This window comes from Patagioenas fasciata, chromosome 1 (assembly GCF_037038585.1).
Source record: "Patagioenas fasciata isolate bPatFas1 chromosome 1, bPatFas1.hap1, whole genome shotgun sequence".
In the NCBI taxonomy this organism is placed as follows: Eukaryota; Metazoa; Chordata; class Aves; order Columbiformes; family Columbidae; genus Patagioenas; species Patagioenas fasciata.
This window is the reverse complement of record NC_092520.1, coordinates 147,410,642-147,431,481: the sequence shown is the minus strand read 5'-3', so window position 1 is coordinate 147,431,481 and position 20,840 is coordinate 147,410,642. Positions and strand designations below refer to the sequence as shown.

At 39.8% G+C, this 20,840-nt stretch overlaps 1 protein-coding gene across 1 annotated transcript; it reads left to right on the top strand.

Annotated features, from left to right (window-relative positions):
• The first annotated feature begins 4,004 nt into the window (after positions 1–4,004).
• FGF23 (fibroblast growth factor 23) lies at positions 4,005–8,037 on the top strand. Its single transcript, XM_065829392.2, has 3 exons — positions 4,005–4,227; positions 6,395–6,498; positions 7,600–8,037. The coding sequence occupies exons 1-3, from the start codon at positions 4,005–4,007 to the stop codon at positions 8,035–8,037; spliced, it is 765 nt and encodes a 254-aa protein (XP_065685464.1).
• The last annotated feature ends 12,803 nt before the right edge of the window (positions 8,038–20,840 follow it).

The window sequence follows — 20,840 nt, the reverse complement described above, 5'->3', positions numbered from 1 at the left end:
GGAACACTTAGATGGGGTTACACAGGAAGGTGTCCAGGTGGGTTTTGAATGTCTCCAGAGTAGGAGACTCCACAACCTCCCTGGGCAGCCTGTTCCAGTGCTCTGGCACCCTCACTGAGAAGAAGTTTCTTCTCAAATTTAAGTGGAACCTCTAAATGGTTCTAAATCATAAGCAATAAAAAAAAAGTAGTTACTTTGGTAGCAGCTGGACAAGGAGTGACATGCAGTTGCTGAGATCATGATTTTACAGATGTGAAAAGGTAATTTTTGATCAAAAAATGACCTAAGGTTGAAACTCAAAGCAGCCAAATGGGGGGGAAGTCAGATCCCATGCTTCTCCCATGTCCCTGACACATGACACCAATCCCATGCTTCTCTCATGATCTTCTGTACACAGTTTTGGGTAGAATTTCCAGTTAACTGATCATATTTAAATAAATTACAAAACTTTCCACTGAACATTTGCTTTATTCAGCACAGAAATTTATTATGTTAATTTGCAGATACTCAGTGCTTTGTTTCCCATTTGCTGTGTGCCCTGGGCTAGCATTCCTCGTACACCCTGTACCAGTGAGGCACAAGCATTACCGGGGTCACAGTTGAGACACCCAGCCCAGGTGAGCATCCAAACTGACCGGCTTAGCCAGACCTGCGCTGCCTCTGGAGCAAGGAAGCAGCAAGAGGAGGCCTGGGACAGAGGCATGGCAGAGGGATGGAGGGGAATGAGACCCACTAAGGGTCAGAGCATCAATTGTTTTCTCAAACGAATTTCGGCCTGCAAGCTGAAGCCTTTCTTCTCCATCTTTTGCTTTCAACTTTCCTCTGAAAAGCACATTTCTTTACTTTGTCTCAGTAGTTCCCCACATCCACCATGGGTAGTACCTAGGAGCTGTCCCCCAACTGCCCTTGCAGGATGGCTCCAAGGAAAGCCTTGTGCAACCTGACACTGACTATCTAGCATTCCTGCAATGAGAAGTGGAAAATGTGGAAATACGGTCATCCTGACTGTGGCAACACCTGTGTTCAGTCCTAAGGCATAGGTCAGCCCTGTCTTTTCCCACCAGCAGGTCTCAAGCTCCCCAGGTGCTCATGGTGCTGTTTTCACAGCACACACTTCCTCTCCTATGTGCTTAAAAATGTAGGGTCCTCAGAGGAGGAACTAAGCTATTTTCACGTGTGAACAAAACTTATGACTAGCTGTGTTATTCATTTGGATTAAGGTAGAAGATAAAGAAGAACAGCAGTTCTGAGCTCACTGAAGTGGTTTTGGTCTTCAAATTCAGTGCCACTTTTTTTCCTCTAAACCTTGCAAAAGCTGTAAGACTCTGCAGCTAATTCTTTCCTGAGAACTGAGAGAAGCTGTCTCAAAATGGTCAAGCATCTCAGAACAATATAGAGATCTAAAAAAGCAATATTGATATACATAGTAAAAGTGGCAGAACTATTGTTGTTACTGATGAAAAAGCATAATGATACACAAGAAGAAAGGTTGTCATCACCTCTATTAGACTAACAGACACAGCTGAAAAAGTAAGCAAGCTTTCATATGCCTAGTTGCTTCATGAACTGAATGGGTAGGAAAAGGTAAGCAGCATACCAACAGAAGGAATAAATGGATCACCCTGAAATAAAAAAGAAATGGACTGTTACAAAAAACACATGCAGTGGTTATTTATAGATTTAATACAACAACAACAACAACAACAACAACAACAACAAGTCTATGCAAAGGCAAAATTTGCATTATCATCCTCACAAGCAGAGACTTAAACAAATTCACTTTAGCCCAGCAGCTTAAACAGAACTCAGAAAAATCTGGAGTTTTGCTGACCCTATGGGAAACTTTTGAAAATGCCAAACAATTTAATCATGTGAAGAAAGTCTTTGCTTCCCTGATATATAAAAAAAATGAAACAACTGCCCACAATTGGTATGTCCTAAAATGGGGTTTGAAAAAATTTTTCAAACATCTGAGAACTGCTGCTCTGCAGCTCAGACAACAGAGAGATCAGATCAGTGCATAATGGCAAGTACAGAAAAATTTCGTGATGAATATGAAATATCAAACCAGAAAAACTGCGTTCACAAAAGAATCACAAAAAATTCCAAGAGGACACACTATTCTATAAATGCTTCTCACAGAAACTTTTGCAATTGCTTCAGAGTTATACATGTGCATATTTCCATGGTAATCTAATCAAAGGGAGCAAGAGAAAATCAAAACAAACAAACAACAAAAAACCACAAACATTTGTCTTAATCCAGAGTGAAAAGTATTGGTGAATAATTTCAGCAATAAATAGATACATTGCTTTAAAAAAAGAGAAGAAAAAATAACCCTCCTTTCCTTCTAAGCTATCTTTTAAATGTAAGTAAAGCTTTTCAGATGTTATAACCAGTAAAACTTCTATAGCCTAGATTTGCCTCTCAGTGAAGACAGCTTTGTCAGTCTACTTAGTTTAAGATATGACCCTTATACACTTTGGCTAAAAATGCTGTCATTTACACAGGTGTATATACACTGATGCAAGTCTCTAGATTTACACAGGTGTGACAGAAGAATTTGGCAGAGTTTTGCTAATTTTAAACAATTAAAAAAATATCAGATCAACTTCTGCAGTTGGCTACAGTTGTATCAATCCATAATGTGTTTGTTGCTGATGGCACTGCTCCACGGCTTGTTAATGAAACTAAGAATTTTGCATACTGTGTCCAACTAGAGACAGTAACTGAACCTAACACTGCTACAATTAAAACCCTCAGATTTCTTTAAAGAGTATATATTAATTTATTGTTTAGTACTCTTTTCAGTTTTTTATTAATTTTTGAAAGAAACCTTAACACAGACTAGTTTTATAACCTGCTATTCCTATCATAATTGTTTTACCTGCATACAGTGTCTCATTAGTACAGCTTTTTCATACAGTAAATGGAACCACATTTTTAAAATCAAACTATTTGTTTGTAAAGATGCAGAACATTGGCAGAACAACTGAAAAGCAAGTATTGTATCTTGGAATATTTTTTAACATTGCTGTCCATCTATTGCTTATCAGATTGGTCATGTCCCTTTGTAGTTCTCCCAAGCTTGCTTGTTGTACCCTGAAGCAGTAAAAATGTGCCAGTATTTCAGGTTTGATTCAGATCTTAGCTCTACTGGCCACACTAACCCATAAGACTCTAAAAGGCTGCCAGCCAGATGTGCAATGCAGGAACAAACATGCAGTTTCTGAGTGTTTTACAAGTAATTTTCAGCTGTTTGGCCAACTTTAAATTATTGAGGTGACTAAAAATGAAATAGGAGAAATAAAAGGGATCGTTTATTTGAAGTGTGTTGTGTTCATATCAAGTTTCCTTTGCTTAAGTGGAGCGAGACAAACATCAGCCCAATGGGCTCACTGCTAAACTTAGACTGTAATGAAGGGGGAATCAGGCCTGGGACAACCTAACAGCAGCTTTTGATACATTTGCAAAAAATCTTAGCAGTATTCGATGTTTTCACTAGATCAGAATGTGGTTTGGAAACTGAGAGAGGAGGTAGGAACCTGAATAAACATTTCTGAAAAAAGAAAAAAAAAAGATAATGCAGGTCTGAAGGGTCATTCCCTTCAGTAAAAGCAAAGTGCAGTGGATTGCTCTTCCTGGACCTAACAGTAGGGGCGTGGGAAGCTTTCAGATGTCACAGGGTTGTAGATAACATTTGAACATATGATTAGCTTTTGTGAGCTGTCTTTAGAAACCTTACATTTTTCCACCCCGCACCTTAGCCAGAGATCCTTCCCTTGAGGTTTCAGGACACTTAAAATGTTGCTTTGACAAAAATCAAGGATGTGGAGAAGTTTTTCCTGTGTGATGTCACTTTGCTGCCCTTTATAAGCCCCTGCAGAAAAGAAGGGAAACCTATCTGAAGATTCACGCTCCAGACGCAGGCAACCAAGGGGCAAGGGAGAAGCACAGAGGGGCATCGAGTTGCAGATACTGACCAGAGCTGGGACCACTGAGCCATGCTGCAAAACAATCCCTACAGCTGCCTGGGCTGCATGCTGCTGGCTCTCTGCAGCCTGAGGGCTGCCCTCGCCTTTCCCAACTCCTCTCCGCTGCTGAATCCCAGCTGGGGGAATGGAGATCGCCTCATGCACCTCTACACAGATACAGAGAGGAACAGCTTCCATCTCCAAATCAATGCTGATGGCTATGTTGATGGCGCTCCTCACCAAACCATTTACAGTAAGTAGCTTTATGGGAGCAGGGGAGGGAGAAAATGAGTTTTACTTTCTCACTACCTCTAAAAAATCCCCTTCTCTCACTAGGTGGGGAAACAGAAGAGTATAGATATGAGACGGAAAACATATATCATTATAAATCTCCTTTTGTTTAACAAATAAACAAAATCACTTCAAAAAAATCTAGTGGATGGGGAATTTCATTCCTCACCTAAGAGAAGTAAAGTTCCTGTGATACTCTGCAAGCAAAAACTACCTGAATTATCCTTCACCTCATGATTTTACCCACAGCTTCTTGTGGAAGTTCCTGTTAGAGTTTGGGATGAAATCCCCTAAATAGCTACTTCCCATTGCATTGACAGTATCACCAAAGGAACCGCACTGAGGAAACACAACACAGCAGTGGTGGAAAACTGATAGCATCTGTAAAATTTTTATTTTGAGGTAGAGAGCTGATAACTACTCAAACTAGGTTATTTCCTTCCAAATACATCAATACATCTCTGCATTGGAAATTGGTTTGTGAGACAAGCTTCAAATTTGTGTCTTTAGCTGTGCATAGAACATGGGTAACTGAGTATGCAACAGTCAATTAAACGGTGGGAAATTACGAAAGGCCAGACTGTCATAGAATCATAGAATCATGGAATAAATCATAGAATGTCCAGAGTTAAAGGGACCCACAAGGATCACCGAGTCCAGCTCCTGCCAGAACAGAAGTGCTCAATGTCTGGAGTAACCATTTCCTACTGTAACTCGAAAGTTCTCAGATTGTTTCATCGTAGTTTATTTACATGTAAAACTACATGTAAAACTTCTTTGCTGAATACCTGGCCAAAACACTATAGTTAGTAAAAATGATTGGGCTTTTTAATACTTAGGGTTCTTTCATAGCATTTCAAAAGTACTTCTAACAGCACTCAAATCACAAGTCATCATAAAGTCATGTTTATTGTTATTGCTGCATAGCATCTTCCTCATCCACTCAATCAAAAATGTAAGCATGTGTAATGATGTTTTTACATAAGTATATAAGGAGTAAAGGATATATTTAAAAGTTATAATTTAATCAAGGAGAAAAAAGGATCAAGGATTCTACTATTTTATTTTCTTTTTTAGAAATTACTAATGAGACACTTGCATGGATGCTTACACTGTCTTATTATTAATCTCCCTGCATATTTAAAGGTTTTATAAAACTCATTTTATGTATATTGGTCAAGAATCAATGTGATGTTTTAGAGAACAGCCAGTGGAATACCATGTTTTGCCCATATTTGCCATGAAGTAAATACACCAGTATTTGGAATGGTGAAGCAGGAGAGGTGGATATCAGGAAACAAAAGGGGTCATAAAAAGACGGGTGACTGAATCTCTGCCCAGTGAGATGCCAGATAAATGAGAAGTGCTAAGTTCTGCCCCAGGGGTGCAATAACCCCCTGCAGCCACACAGGCTGGGAGGAAGCTGCTCATGTACAGCCCTCCTGGGTAGGACATGAGGGTTACAGTGGGCACCAAGTCAAACATAAGTCAACAGCACACTCAGTTGGAGAGGAAGGCAAATCACCTACTGCAGTCAGCAGGTCAAGGCAAGTTACTAGGCCCACTTTAGTCGGCACCTGTGAAAATGCTCTTGGAGCACCAGAGCAACCTCAGTTCAAGATGGATGTGGAGAAACGAGCTGGTCTGGCAGAGGGTTTTCAGGATAGTCAGGGGCCTTGAGCACACTCTATTGGGAAAGGTTGAGGGAGCTGGGCTTGTTTAGTATAGTAAAATGAAGAGTAAGGATAATCTAATACGACAGGGCAGTCACAAAGGCAAGGGAGTCACAAAGGCCCTTTGGGAGTGGCCGATGACAGAACTAAAGGATAATAGCCCCAGACTGTGGTTTGTGACTCCAGAGCAAAAATAATTGTCTTTGGAAGGTTACTGCAGCACTGGAATGGGCCACCCAGAGAGGTGGTGGCATCTTCATCCTTGGAGTTTTCCAAGGCTCAGACAGACAAAGCCATGGGTAACCTGATCTAGGGTGGGAAATAGCTCCAGTTCACATGGGAGGTTGGTTCAGCCCCCCAGAGGACACTTCCAGATGGATCATCTGTGGATCTGTAAGGCAATGGTGCAGAGTTGAACTGGGTCCTGGATTTGACATCTTTGTTTTTTCTAAACAGGTGCTCTAATGATCAAGTCCGAGGGTGCTGGCTCAGTAATAATCACAGGTGTGAAGAGTGGACGCTATCTGTGCATGGACACGAAGGGAAACATTTTTGGCTCGGTGAGTAAGCTTTACTAAGACTCAGGACTGTAAGGCAGGTACAGTCTGCTTTTGTGGTGCCTGTTTTCTTAGCTAGGACAAATCTGCATCACTACAGCAGGAGCATATAGATGTAAGGGAGCTAAGGATCTGCCATTTAGGTTAAACTTTTCTCTCTTCTTTGATTGTATTGAGTTGTAGAGCTGAAAAATATCATCTGAGTTCCTGCTTCGGTAAATGCAGGCAGAATGAGATCCAGTGGTGGACCAATGTGAATTCCTGTTATAGCGCAGAGCCATGGGTTGGGAGTAGCTTAGACAATGCAGCCTTTTGAAAGAAAACAATGTTATTATTATAATACCTTTGCTGAAAACATGGGCATGAATCACAGATCCAACAGCATCCTGGCTTGTATCAGGAATAGTGTGGCCAGCAGGAGTAGTGATTGTGCCACTGTACTCAGCACTGATGAGGCCGGACCTTGAATCCTGTGTTCAGTTTTGGGTCCCTCATAATAAGATGGACATTGAGGCACTAAAGAGAGTTCAGAGAAGGGCAATGAAGCTGCTGAGGGATCTGGAGCACAAGTCTGATGAGGAGCAGCTGAGGGAACTGGGGCTGTTTAGCCTGGAGAAAAGGAGGCTGAGGGGAGACCTTATCACTGTCTATAACTACCCGAAAGGAGGTTGTAGCATGGAAGGTGTTGATCTCTTCTAACAAATAACAAGTGGTAGAACAAGAGGAAACCGTCTCAAGTTGAGCCAGGGGAGGTTTAGATTGGATATTAGGAAAAAATTCTTCACGGAAAGGGTTGTCAGGCATTGGAACAGGCTGCTCAGGGAAGCGGTGGAGTCACCATCTCTGGAGGTGTTTGAAGGGCATTTAGATGAGGTTCTTAGGGACATGGCTTAATGCTAGAGTTAATGGTTGGGCTTGATGATCCTGAGGGTCTCTTCCAACGGAAACGATTCTATGATTCTACATTTGACTGAGCATGAGTTGTCTGAGTGACAGAGCTGGCAGATCAGAAAAACATTTGCTGCTGGATCTCATCTCTCTTTCAGTACTTGTCCCTCACCAAATCCCTCTGCTCACAGGTGTCATTTTTTTTTTTTCCCTAAGCATTACTTCAGTCAAGAGGACTGCATGTTTAACCACAGGACACTGGAAAATGGATATGATGTGTACCAGTCTCCCAAACACAACTTCCTGGTTAGCTTAGGCAGGGTTAAACAAGCTTTCTTCCCTGGTATGAATCCACCACCATACTCCCAGTTTCTGTCCAGGAGAAATGAAATCCCTTTGTTTCGATTCAACACACCTGAGCCCCACAGAAATACTAGAAGTGCAGATATTGATCCAATGGATCCTCACCAGATCCTGGTCCCACAGAGAAAGATCTCCGCATTTGGATCTCTGTTGCAGCAGCAAGCAGACTTTTCCCACATGCCCAAAGAACCCATGAGAATCAACCAGAATGATGTGGTCAACCCAGATGACCCACACGCTATGATGGATGCCAGGAGGTACGCAAGTCCCCGCTTCTACATTACAAGATAACTGGAGCCCTGCCATTTGCAAATTGAAGACATGGACAAATGTAATAGGCAAAGGAACTGCCTGGCACACTCTGTGTGAGTGTCAAAATGGCTATTAGAAACCTGAAGGACATTGGCAAAAAATCCTTTATTTCTAATGTTGTCCCTATAGATGAAAGTTTATTGGAAAAACAAGTTGGACATTTTCTAGTTGGGGCTATGTTTTACTGGAAAGAAGATGCATTTTTGAAAAGAATAATACAAACATTTTAGAGTCTGAATCACCTTAGGTATACATCCGTGAAAAAAAAAAAAAATTCACTTGAATGAAATGCGAAAATGATATCACATTCCTGATGTAACTGGCAAGAGACCTGGAGTATCTGAGATTCTAACAGAGGCAGGGAATCCTCTCACTAGCACCATCCCTGGCTGTGCAAGCACAGCAGACAAACGGACTTATGGTGTGCTATATCATTATATAAAACCTACTATTAGTATATATGTTTTTAGCTGTTAAGTTGGAGCTTCAGTTTCTTTTCACACCCATAGGAGTAAAAAAGTGGTGGCATTGCTGTCACAGGAGCAGCACACATGGAAAACAGGAGTAACTGACAGGACAACAGGACAAGATAAAATGGTCTGGGGCAGAAAGAGTAATTTCTGATGCTTATTGAATCCAAGCTGAGGTCTGGGAAAAAAGAGGAGAGTTTCACTGTTCTCTCAGATTATTTTATGATTCTCTCAAGTCCTTATCTATCACATTTCTATATTCACTAAATTCTAGCATCACAATATGGAAATATACAGAGACATTCATTAGTTTTGCATATTTCCAACCCAGATAGAAGTAACAGGATTACTAATAATCAGTACTGGGTTAAACAGGATGGTTTGTTTTGCACACTGCTGAACTATGCAAGGGGAAAAAAATCCCCAAAATTATGACTTATAGGTGTCAAACTCTTAATAGCTCATGGAGACTGTCATATAATGAGTGAAAATGAGGACCGTATTTTGTAAAGGAGAATATAAGTTTAGCATCTGTGTTTCTATTTAGTTCTGAGCAGGTATCAGATGCTTTATACCTGTAAGAGTGAAATTACTATTAATCAGGAAATCTCTAATATTGACCAAGCTTTTTCCCTAGATTGGTGTATGTTATGGGTATGTTTACTTATCAAAATCTAACCTCCGTATATACATCTGAAGTTTACAAATCTTTAGCTAAGATGCAATATCTGCAGAGCAGAGCTTTTGATGGTAGTTTAGGTGTCAAATTGTTAGCTGGTAGAATTCAGTAGAGCTTGACTGGTTTTAATGGAGGTATATTCATTTCCACAAGGATTCTGAAAAACGTGTACATACTAGCTGTTTTTCTCCCTTATTTATTTTAATTTTGATTCGATCTTCTTGTAATATTAAATCTGTGTAGTTTTGAAAACGTTATGGTTGATGTACTTCATAGAAATCTATAGCAAGATACCAATGAGCTGCAGAAAAGTCCAGTGTGGTAGAAAATAGAGAATAGCTTTTTATTTTGGTGTGTGTGCATGTTCTGCATGTCAAGCTGCAGATTCTTCTGTTTTGTTTATTTAGTATGTTTAACAGCCTGACAAGAGTCTGAAAATGGGACATTTGTCCCAAGTGTCCTCATAGCAATAATGTAAAAGACATTAAGTTAGATTCTGGTCCTGTTCTGTCTGTCTTGTGAAATAATTCACTGAAGCCACTGGAGTTATAGCAGCGTAACAAAATCAAAATAAGGCCCTGTGTGTTCTTTGCTTTCATTGAAGTTGTTCTGGATTTAGTGCAGAGGCTGTCCTACTGACAGCATTTAAAATATATATATATATATATATATATATATATGTATAAGCATGTATACACAGTATCTCTTTATCTACAACATCCAACTTGCTATGTTAGGAAAGTCATAGGGCCTGATTCTGCTGTTAGAATAGTTTTCCTATGTGGAGTGATTCCCAATTTGTATTAGTTCTTAGGAGCACAGGGCAAACCAAGTGTTTCTGTCATGTAATAAATTACAAGATTGTTTGTAATCCTCTAAACTCATCATGCTTTTGATTAGTTTCAAAAGGAAGGGAGTGATTCTATTGGATTTAGGAGAATTGTAGGGTGTGCAGATTGTTGTGTATTTTCTTGCTTATTCAAAATACAGCAAGATTTCTTACCTTGCTGTCTACACAGCGGGGAGCTGTGATTTTATTTGTATGTCCTAGTTTAATAATTTTACTTGATTCCTATACCATCATTCGTGGCTTTTGCTCCTTGAGAACTCCAGGCTTCAATTACATAAGCAAATTTTTCATTTACCATAAATTGTTGTAAGCTCCACAGAGCTCTCTAAGACTCTGAGTCAATGGACCCAAACCAATTTGAATAACGGGAAATGCTGTTGGGGTTAAATCTCTATATTTTCTCTATATTCATAAACTAGAACAAAGTAAGAAGGGTTACTCACTCCACCAATAGCCAGGGCATTTAGTCTCTAAGCTAAGAGTGAATGCACAATGGGTTTTGCATCAAAAATCGTATTTGTAACTATAGAAAACTGTATTGAAATATCAGAAGAATTAATTCTTCAAAGGAGATGCTGGCCATCAACAGCTAGTAAGAAAGCATTTCTTATTTATATTGCAATATTTATTTATTTATTTGAGTGGGTCTTAAGTCCCACAGAATATTTATAAATATTTATAACTATGTATTACAGATACTGTTTTCTTTTATAAAAGTACCAATAAATTTTTCCTTCTCTCCAAATGGTGGATTTCATGTCATCTGTCCAAGCCCCTCGATCCCAAAGGACTTGAGCAAATAAATGGTACTAGCTGTGTCTGAAAATGTGTGTGTTCCACTATACCCTGTGATTTTCAGCCTCATAAATTGCAGCTTTCTGGGTGTTTCCTGCACCACAACTGTTCAAGTTCTGTGAAAGATGATGAGAAAAACAAAGCCTTAGTAGGACTAAACTGACCATGAAGAGATTGTCACCTCTGCTGGGAAACTTCCTCAGCAGCCTAAAAGCAATGGAAAGCCACTGGTCTAGCAGTTCAGTCCTGCTACAAAATATTTGTGATCCTGCCTCCAAGATATTAAGGTAAAAGATACTTGTTAAATTACCATTACTGCTCACTTATTGCTGCTCATACAACATCTTTTAACTCCATTCCTAGGGCCATGCTCAAGGTCACAGACTGAATAAGTTGCCAATACCATCCTCATAGTTCTTTCCTGCAACGGTCCCCAGACTGCTGCAAAACAGCAAGTGTCCATGGGTGTGACAGATTACCTCCTTGCAGTGCTTACCCTCACTACAGACACTACACAGAGCTCTGCCATAGTCAGGAGCATAATTTGCATCTGCTATGGTGACAATGTCAAGAGAAGAATCATATTTCCACCAGGTACCACAGTACTGTTGCACTTTGTGGGCATGAGGACAATGGGCTTCAATGGGAGGGTGGTCAGGTAGGTGAAGGACTCTCTTTTCCAAGATCCCTTTCTCCTCCCATTGCTAAGGTTTAAGTCCATGGACTTCAAAAGGTGAAGAGGCACAGCAGGACTGTGCAACAGGATTGAAGCATATGAGAAACTTAATAGATGCCAAGGTATGAGAAAACAAAACAAAACAAAACCAAACAACTTGTATAATTTAGTCTCCCACACACTTGAAATACCAGTACTGCCTTGGGATGGTTCAGACTCATTCACAGTAAGCTGTGCACAGGGAGAGAAGAAGAAATCATGCTGCAGAGAAACCATGGCCCCAGAAGCCATCTCTAACACCTCTCTTTCCAAGAGCAGGACAAACACAAAGATATGTTCTGTTGTTGTCTCTCCTTACCTGGGAAGCTTGTTCTGTTGTGAACTGGAACTGCAACCAGATCTTAAAGCAAGGAATAAATGCTGAGAAAGAGGAACAATCCAAAGACTGACATTTTATGGATCATGAGGTGCTGTTAGAAATTATTTCTGAGGCAGTTTTCTGCATAGAGGAACCCAAATAAAACACCAAGCATCTGCAAGGTACCTTAGCACAGCACTGAAGGCAACAGCATGGATGATAATGGTACAAGCCAATCAATGAAACCCAGACTGCCTGTTTCAGGTGCCCTTCTAAAAGCAGATATCTCCTGAAAAAAGCACTTGGTTCCCATCTCTAGGTCAAACAAATTCTGGGAAATGTAACTGAAAAGTGAAGTGAATCTTTTTAGAAGTGTCTGTGAATCGTGACATTAAAGAATAGTACTTGAGCAGAAGTGTGAATGGAGACTCTCAAAGGACATCCCAAAATATTCATCTCATTGTAAACTGTAATTTTACACAGTAGTAATCCTGTATTCCTTTCCTCTTCCCTGACTTTCAAAATGAATACGCTTGCAAGACATTCAGGTATTTTTTTCTTCATTCTTTTTCAGGTAAGAGTACCAGACAATAGGCGTGACCAAAGCCCAAAACAAAAAAGGTTTTTGCCAAGCACCAATCAGCCCCTGTGTTTTCTTATGGAAGGGCTAGGCTGTTGGTGGACTTGCCGGCACAAGTCGAAATGTTGTTAATGCTTCAGGCATCACGAGGAGGCACTAAGTGCCTCCTAGCACAAGCCACACCTGCTGAGCATGACATGAGCTCGTGCAACCACTCATTCTGCTCTCCTGCCTTCCACGTGGGCTGTTTCTAGATTCTTGTCATCACCCACCATCCTTGTCTTCATCCTTTAATTTGATTTAACCAGAATTCATCCTCTTTTTTTTTTTTTTTTCCCCATTTCTTATCTGATTCTGTGCTTCTAAAGAAATAATCACAGGCATTCAGAGAAAGTCCATGGTGAGGGGAGAAAGGGGCTCATATGGAGGATTTATGCTAAAGTTGAAAGACAAAAAACATTTCTTCACCCTTTTCATGCAGACACCCATGTCTTTCACAAGGTTGAAAGAAGTTTTCTGAGTCATGTACGCTTGCAAAAGAAGAATGAAGAAAGACTAGAGTGCTAGTCACAAAGAGGTCTTAGGCACTACCAGGAGATGAAGATTATGAGGCATATTAGGCTACTGAAAGAAATGAGAACCCTTAAGATTTTTTTTACCTGGAGTTGTCATTCTAACAGAGGAAGACATGAGATGAGTCACACCTGGTCCAGACTCCTGTTCCTGACAGTGACCAGTACCAGGCATCTGAACGGATGGTCCCAATAATGATAGAATAGCATCTGTTTTTTTCCAAGCCTTGTGACACTGTTTTAGATCGTAAAGCACGATGATTCACGTACCTTCCAGTACTCTTGCACTTCCTTTTAATCTGTATTCCTTTAATTTTGTAAGTCTTCATTAACCTACCACACATCCTGTTCTACATTGCGTCGTTAAATTCTTGATCTAGATAACATCTTACAGAAATCTCTGTATTTTGCTTAGTAACTTGAGAACTATGTGGTTTTGCTGAAGCAACGGAAAGCTGCACACTGCAGACGGCAGGTTGAATAAGACCACAAACCCATTCTGGAACTCTGAGCAAACACCCCCAACAATTCAAAGAACCTCTGGCGCATAAGTCAGGAATCTGTCTGTTGAGTCAAAGGCACATTCCTAAGTACAGCCCAAATGTTTTTAGAAGGGAGAAGAACTTATTTTAAGACTTAAGAAGCAGTAAGATTGGAAAGTTAGCTGAGTTTAACCTCAACTTCTATTATTTTTTTGGTGGTTTACCAAGCTGGAAATCCTTCTGTAAAGCAGGTCTCTCTATCTTCTGCCCTACTCTGCGCATTTAAACGAGATACAGGACTTGTACCATTCATCTGCCCAAGAGTCAACTTAATTCTTGTTGGTTAGCTTACAGGGTAAGCAACATGCTTAGGAAGGCACAGTTCAGAAACAGCAACATTCCTAAGTGAAATATTGCCTACTAATTCTCCCCAGAACTAACCATGTATTAAACACCAACTCCTGGATCTATTGGTAAGAAGAAATATTTTACAAAATGCTGTTGGTGTCTATCTAAATAACTCAAGGGTTTTGATTTATTTAACCCAGGTCATTGTTTCCTGTTTTCAAGGTACAGTTACATTTCCCAACCCTTCCTTAAAAGCAGCAAGAATTACACATACCATTGGAGGTGAGATCTCATCACTGCTTGTACAATGGGATTAATGACTCCTTACTGTGACCAGAGACACCTTTCAGGATCAGGCTTGGCTTTCTAAATGCAACAACACCAACCACCCATGGTAGGTCAGAGGTTAATATTAGTCCAGACCGTTCTTCTTTTGTTGTTTTCAACAATGGTCTTCCAGCATGTAGTGGACAATTCACGTCATTGGTATCAAAGTGCCTGAGCTTGCAGTCTGTAGTAGCTTGTTTCATGCCATCTCTTTAATTTCTCTCTTCATATTCGTCATTTCTTCCTCTGCATGGTATCCAAACCCACATAGTAATTGATGATGCTTCCTCACTAACATTTTCACATTCCTGTATTTTTATTCGAAGTCATTACAAAAAAATTGCTCCATGAGGAACTTAAATATTAACTTTACTCCAGCTCAGCATTTGACCTTGGACATTACTACTTACTCATGTGCTTCTAAACTGCTTGCATACCTACTTCACCTTTTTTTTTTTTTTCCTAATAGTATATATCTTTTCCAGTTGAGCTGATGGTTTCCTTTGTGTCAAGTGTTCAGTTAAAATTCATCTAGATCACATTCCATAACTGATGTCTAGGCAAAGAAAAGTTATTTCATCAAAGAACTATCAGTTTAGTCTGGTGTGAACTACTTATGGTAAAGAACTGATTTAATTATATTGCAGGTTTCTTTTATCTCTCTTGTCTGTAATGAGATTCTCCTTCAGAATACCTTCAGAATTCCTTCTAAAGTCCTGAATGTTACTAAGGTCAAGTTAACAGTTCTGTAAGATTACTTTGTCCTCTGTTCTCAAATTCAAAAAATGTTTTATTTCCTCTTCTCTAGTCATACAGTTCCACACCCAACTTGACAGATCTATTTAAAATACTTGCTTACGGATATGTAATTTTAGATGTGTTTTCAGAATTCTGGGATAAAGATTAGTCATTTCCCCTGACAGAAGCATATTAAATTCTTTAATTCTTGGCTTTAAACGTGGTATTTTCCCTATCCTCATTCCCATTATCCACCTTGTGTTCAATACTGCTGTAAATGAAATAATCCATTCTGGGGATATAAATTAAGACTATCTAATGTCTATTCTGTTTACATAATGCAACATTTCTGATACTCCTTGTTCTCTGTTTCGATATAACACATCTCAAGATGTTTGTGCTACTTTTCTATATTTATTTTGCATTATCATTGCATATCTAAGATACAATGTTCTATATGATATAACTTTCTTTCTACTCCTTGTAGGCTCTCTTCCCAGAATCAGTAAGTTGTTCTGAGATTATTATTGCTCTAACTGGGCCTACAGACTCTCCCTGTAATTTTTGCCTGTTTCTGATGTGACTTCTAGATAATTTTTACATCTCCAATTTAAATACGTAAAACTTTCCCCCCTTTCTTCCATATTAAGTCAATTTAAGTCTCCTAAGTATAGCTGACCTTATTAACTAATGTTGCGATTCTTAAGTATAACTGACCTTATAAAAATAATTTTATCATTTGTAAGTATAGGTGACCTTATTAAACTAATTTTGTGATTCTTGCCCTTCTAAAATAAAACCTTTTTTAGCTCAACTTTTAACTTCAGTAAATTCACTTTTCAATAGCTAGCTCTTCCAAAATACATTCATGACTTACCACAGTCAAGTCTAGTGCATCAAACCCTCTTTGGTTTAGCTATGGCTTGATCAAAGCCATCAATGATCCTCTTTGGTCATCAAAGAACATCACATCTAATCATGCCCAAAAAGGAGTTCTGCCTGGCCCTCAAGTGCACTCCTTTAGAGACCAGTAATTGCCCATACATGATTTATGTTTTCATGCTGGTATCTTCCTGTGCCCACATTCACAGAATCATAGAATAGTTTGTGTTGGAAGGGACGTTCAAAGCTCATCTAGTCCAGCCCCCTGCAATGAGCAGCAACATTTTCAACTAGATCAAGTTGCTCAGAGCCTTGTCCAGCCTGTCCTTGAATGTCTCCAGGGATGGGGCATCTACCACCTCTCTGGGCAACCTGGGCCAGTATTTTAACCACCTTCACTGTAAAAAACCTTCTTGTACTACATACACATCCACACTGATGCCAATAATAAAACAACCAAACACCTTATGAAGAGGCTAAATATTCCCAAATGCCAATGCAAACATTCCCAGATTTCTTCTCAAGGCCTCTACTATTGTTCTCCAGTTGTGCTCTCAGGGGCCCCACTACCAGCTTCTAGAGTTCAGGCAGGAGATGCGTAGACTCACACAGGGCTCCCTGCACACCGGAACATCCCAGAGATGTTTGCAAGTGACACTACAGCGATCCCAGCAAAGGAAACCTGCCCAAACAGCACTGGATTTACCACGTCAGGTTTGCCATATCTATGGATGTCAGGGAAACAGCTCACATATTCTGCACTTGATTTGTACTCATGTAGCTGCCGTTTGCCTGGGATTACTACCTATCCAAAAACATCAGACTCATGGCCAAAGCCCTCACAAGAGGGACACATCTGGGGAAAATCTGATATATTTCAGGTCCAGGCATGTGGGCTGTGGATCTGAGGCAGTCTCATGAAATACCAAACGCTTGGATAGAGAATGCATCTGATCTAAATTCTGTACTTGGAAAAAAAAAGAGGAGGGAAAAAACCCCCACCCTTCTCCTGTTGCAGAGACAGGGCTATGTCTGGAAAACAGAAACCAACAGAGAACTGTGGGAATAGAGCAAATATCTTGAAAAAGGTCTGATACTTTAGAGAAAGGAAACTGTGATACTACCAGTGCGCTCTGCCAAAGGGCATGCCTGATGGCTGCTAGACATTCAGCAGGCCTGCTAGAAGATTATATTGGTGGAATCAAAACTGAGAAACAAGTGGACTATAATGCAGGGAACTTTGAACTCTTCTTTGTCTTTTCTGTCACCTTTTCCAAGTCAAGGCCAGTCTGGTAAAGCATTGCTTAAACATGACCAATGACTTTAGCAACGGAGGTCACACCACCCCTACCTTTTGAAGCACCACTTTTTATGAGCAGAATACCACTGGACTCTTCAGCAAAAGAAAACATTAGGTTAGAATGCTGGGGACTGAATTTCCTCTTGATCTTGGTGATCTCCAGAGTCACCTTTTCATGTCCTCCTGTTCAGCCGAAAAAGCCTGCCAAGACAGCTTTTAACTTCCACCAGTTGAAAAGATAATTCTAAAGTATGCATTGGGTCTTTCAGATCTGACTACAGGTCATTATGTGGGCAAGATGACATGTTTCTAACATTTATTTCAGGACTACGTTATAGAATCATAGAATCATTTCAGTTGGAAAAGACCCTCAGGATCATCAAGTCCAACCATAACCTAACTCTAGCACTAAACCATGTCCCTAAGAACCTTGTCTAAACACCTTTTAAACACCTTCAGGAATGGTGACTCCACCACTTCCCTGGGCAGCCTGTTCCGATGCCCGACAACCCTTTCCATGAAGCATTTTTCCTAATATCCAATCTAAACCTCCCCTGGCTCAACTTGAGGCCATTTCCTCTTGTCCTATCACTTGCTACTTGGGAGAAGAGACCAACACCCTCCATGCTACAACCTCATTTCAGGTAGTTGTAGACAGTGATAAGGTCTCCCCTCAGCCTCCTTTTCTCCAGGCTAAACAGCCCCAGTTCCCTCAGCCGCTCCTTATAAAAGACTTGTGCTCCAGACCCCTCACCAGCTTCGTGGCCACCTTTTCTTATAAAGGTGTTCAAAAGGAATGTAGCTTTTTCTTATCAGTGGAAGTGCTTATCGTCCTGCTGATGTGTTCAACAGTTCCATCTGCTTTCACAGCCTCTCTTGGCAGCTACAGCTGAAAATCCACCCTGTAGTTAAGGCCCTGTCTCCTGCTGCTGATTAGAGGCTGGCATTTCACAAGGACAAAACATTCATTGCCCACTACTGAGTAATCCCTCAAATATTTATATTCTGTGACTATTCCTAACAGAACCATCTATAAGTGGAGCTCTCCTTTCCCATGATCCCAATAAACTGTACCGAATTACTGTACAAATGTACAAGTGTCACTTTATTAGAAGAGTAAGGAGAAAGATTTAAACTCAGTGTCAATTCAGAGACTTTAAAAGACCAGTAGTATACACAGATTTAAAGAAAAGAGGCTTACAACTAATTTCAGAAGCTTCCAGAATTACTGATTTACTTTTACATGCATAGAGAAGTTTACACCTGATGTAATGAAGCTGAAAGGAAAAGGACAGGCTGTAAGATCACCTGAGCCAGTATCCTGTCTCCAACGATGTCAAGGGCAGGTACACATGGAAAGAACACAACAGGGCAACTGCAGAACGTGCTTGATTCCTTACACTACCTCAGCCACTGGCAGATGTGTTTACATTAATTTAGTGTGTTTTACAAAGTCTTAATGAGGAGATTCTGGCTCTTAAGTTTTTAAGTTACTTCATTATCATAGGAGCTCTTTGGAAAACCTGAATGGTTTCACCCTTTGGTATTTTTCATGGCTACACACTATTGTACTGTCTGCTTGCCCTATGCAAGAGTTAATACAAGAATTTGTTAACAGTAACTTAAAGAAAATAATCATAAAGAGAGGTTTCTTAGGATGGGTCCAAATTTTAATCACCTACAAATACATTACAGAAGGTAAAGCAAATTATAGAGGAAAAGTCAAAAATGCCTATGGGAAGAATATTACCCAAAAGTTGCAAAATAAGTAGATGTTCTCATAAGATATTTACCTTGTCAGCAAGAGCAAAATGTTAATTAACCTGCTTGAGGGTAGGCAAGAAAGAAAAAGAAGCCTTTTAAATTAAGGGAAGCACAGTAATCACTAATGTGTTTTGAAATATCTTACAAAAGTTACTGACTTAAAGAGGAAAACATATTAGGTCTCCACTCATTTTCTAGCTGAAGGATGCACATTTTCAACTTGGTTACTCTGGCTCCAAGAAGTAATAATGGAATGACTCACAAAATTCAGGACATGGCAATTACAGAAAAGTTCAAGCTATTTAAAGCACTAACAGGATAGTCCCCTGCTATGGAACTTGCCTTCTTGAAATAAACAAGTACTACCAGGGACAGGCAAATTAAGAATGAACTCCAGTCTCACCCTCTGCTATTAACTCCATTAACAGTCATAATTAAAACTTTTCTACCTTCTTTGGCTGTGCTCATCAATTAGTACTCAGGAGCCCTCTAGGAAGCTGCATTTCACAAGAAGCTCAAGGAGTATGTGCAAAAGCCCACATTCCCATTTTTCCTTCCTGTGTACATAGCTTATTTCATCCAGTATATTAAGAACGAATGATTTGTGAAAAAGAACTACAGACACTTTTAAACAAGTCTTGAGCAGTTCCCCAAGCTACCACTGCAATCTCTGGACTTTTGATTAGAAATGTGCCCTTTTTAAACTTACTGTTTGGGTGGTAATCATGACTGATAGCAGTAACAGCTGGCTAGCCAAAGACTTTTCCAGTTAGCTGGCTTTCTCAAAAAAAAAAAAAAAATTATTAATTTTCTAAACTTTTTGTTGTGACTATTTGAATTCAGAAAATTTTACTTGAGAATAACACTGAAACACTTTGCTTAATAATATCTTTGTTTTGAACAAAGGCTGTTTATATAAAATGAAACTTGACATAGAGCCATTTTGACCAAAGCTTTTTTTGTTCTTGAAAAATCTTAAGTTTCCCAGGATTGTATTTTATGAAAATTTCATGTTTGTTGGAAAACTCCTAGTTGTAAAAGTTTGCTCAGATACACTTGCACATTTACAAACTGTCTCATACAGGGAAAGAGAAGCCCTAACAAAGTGCCTTTCCTCAGTAAAGAAATAAAAGGAAGCCAGCTGATCAGCAGATAACAAGTTTAGCCTGTCAATGCAAGAGTTCAGTATAAACTCCATTTAAATTCATCAACCCAATTTAAGGGCGTCTAATCCTTCACATTATGTAATGTGTTAGAGGTTGAAAGACCAGTCTTTGCTGACCCCAGTTACCAGTATCCATCTGTGCCTATTGGGTAAGCTGCTTTCCTCTCCAGAGACTGGTTTTTACACACAGCAGCAGATGGTTTCCCTGTTGTTGGCTGCATAACAAGCCCCACCACAGGTAAAAAGGCTTCAGTTCATTTCCAGGGTTTTGAAGACCACCTTAGAAACTCACCTCTGGTCACTGCAGGGCTGAACACTTCCCATTTCATCCTCTGCGTTTCAGCAGTATTAGTATTGGACGAACAGCACAAAAAACAGCAGCACACCTCCATTCTGTGTTCAAGCAGGAATCGTGAGAACTCTCCTATTGAATCACAGTCACAGGAACGGAAGAAGCAAAGTACAGTCACCAGCACCAAATTAAATAATTACATTGCTGTTTTTTTAGTAAGGCCCCAGTAAAGTACAGGTACCCACTTGCTCAAGGAAAAAACAGCAACCTTTTTTTCCTCCTCAAAATTCAAGTCTCTGCTTCAAGGCAAAGAAGCCAATTAGTTCAAATTACACAAGACAGCATATTTTTTAAAGTTACAAAAAATTAAAACTTCAGTTGAACAGTTCGTTTTGCACAGTTGCAAACAATTTATATATGTCCTTAACATTTTCACATCAGTGGTTCTTCCAGGTTAGAGTCTGGATAGCATTGATTCATCATACTTAAGAAGAGCTCTTTTTT

Coding starts and splice junctions, on each gene's coding strand:
- FGF23 (XM_065829392.2), top strand. CDS start 4,005: ATGCTGCAAAACAATCCCTACAGCTGCCTGGGCTGCATGCTGCTGGCT. Junction 4,228..6,394: donor TCCTCACCAAACCATTTACA/GTAAGTAGCTTT, acceptor TTTTCTAAACAG/GTGCTCTAATGATCAAGTCC. Junction 6,499..7,599: donor AGGGAAACATTTTTGGCTCG/GTGAGTAAGCTT, acceptor TTTTTCCCTAAG/CATTACTTCAGTCAAGAGGA.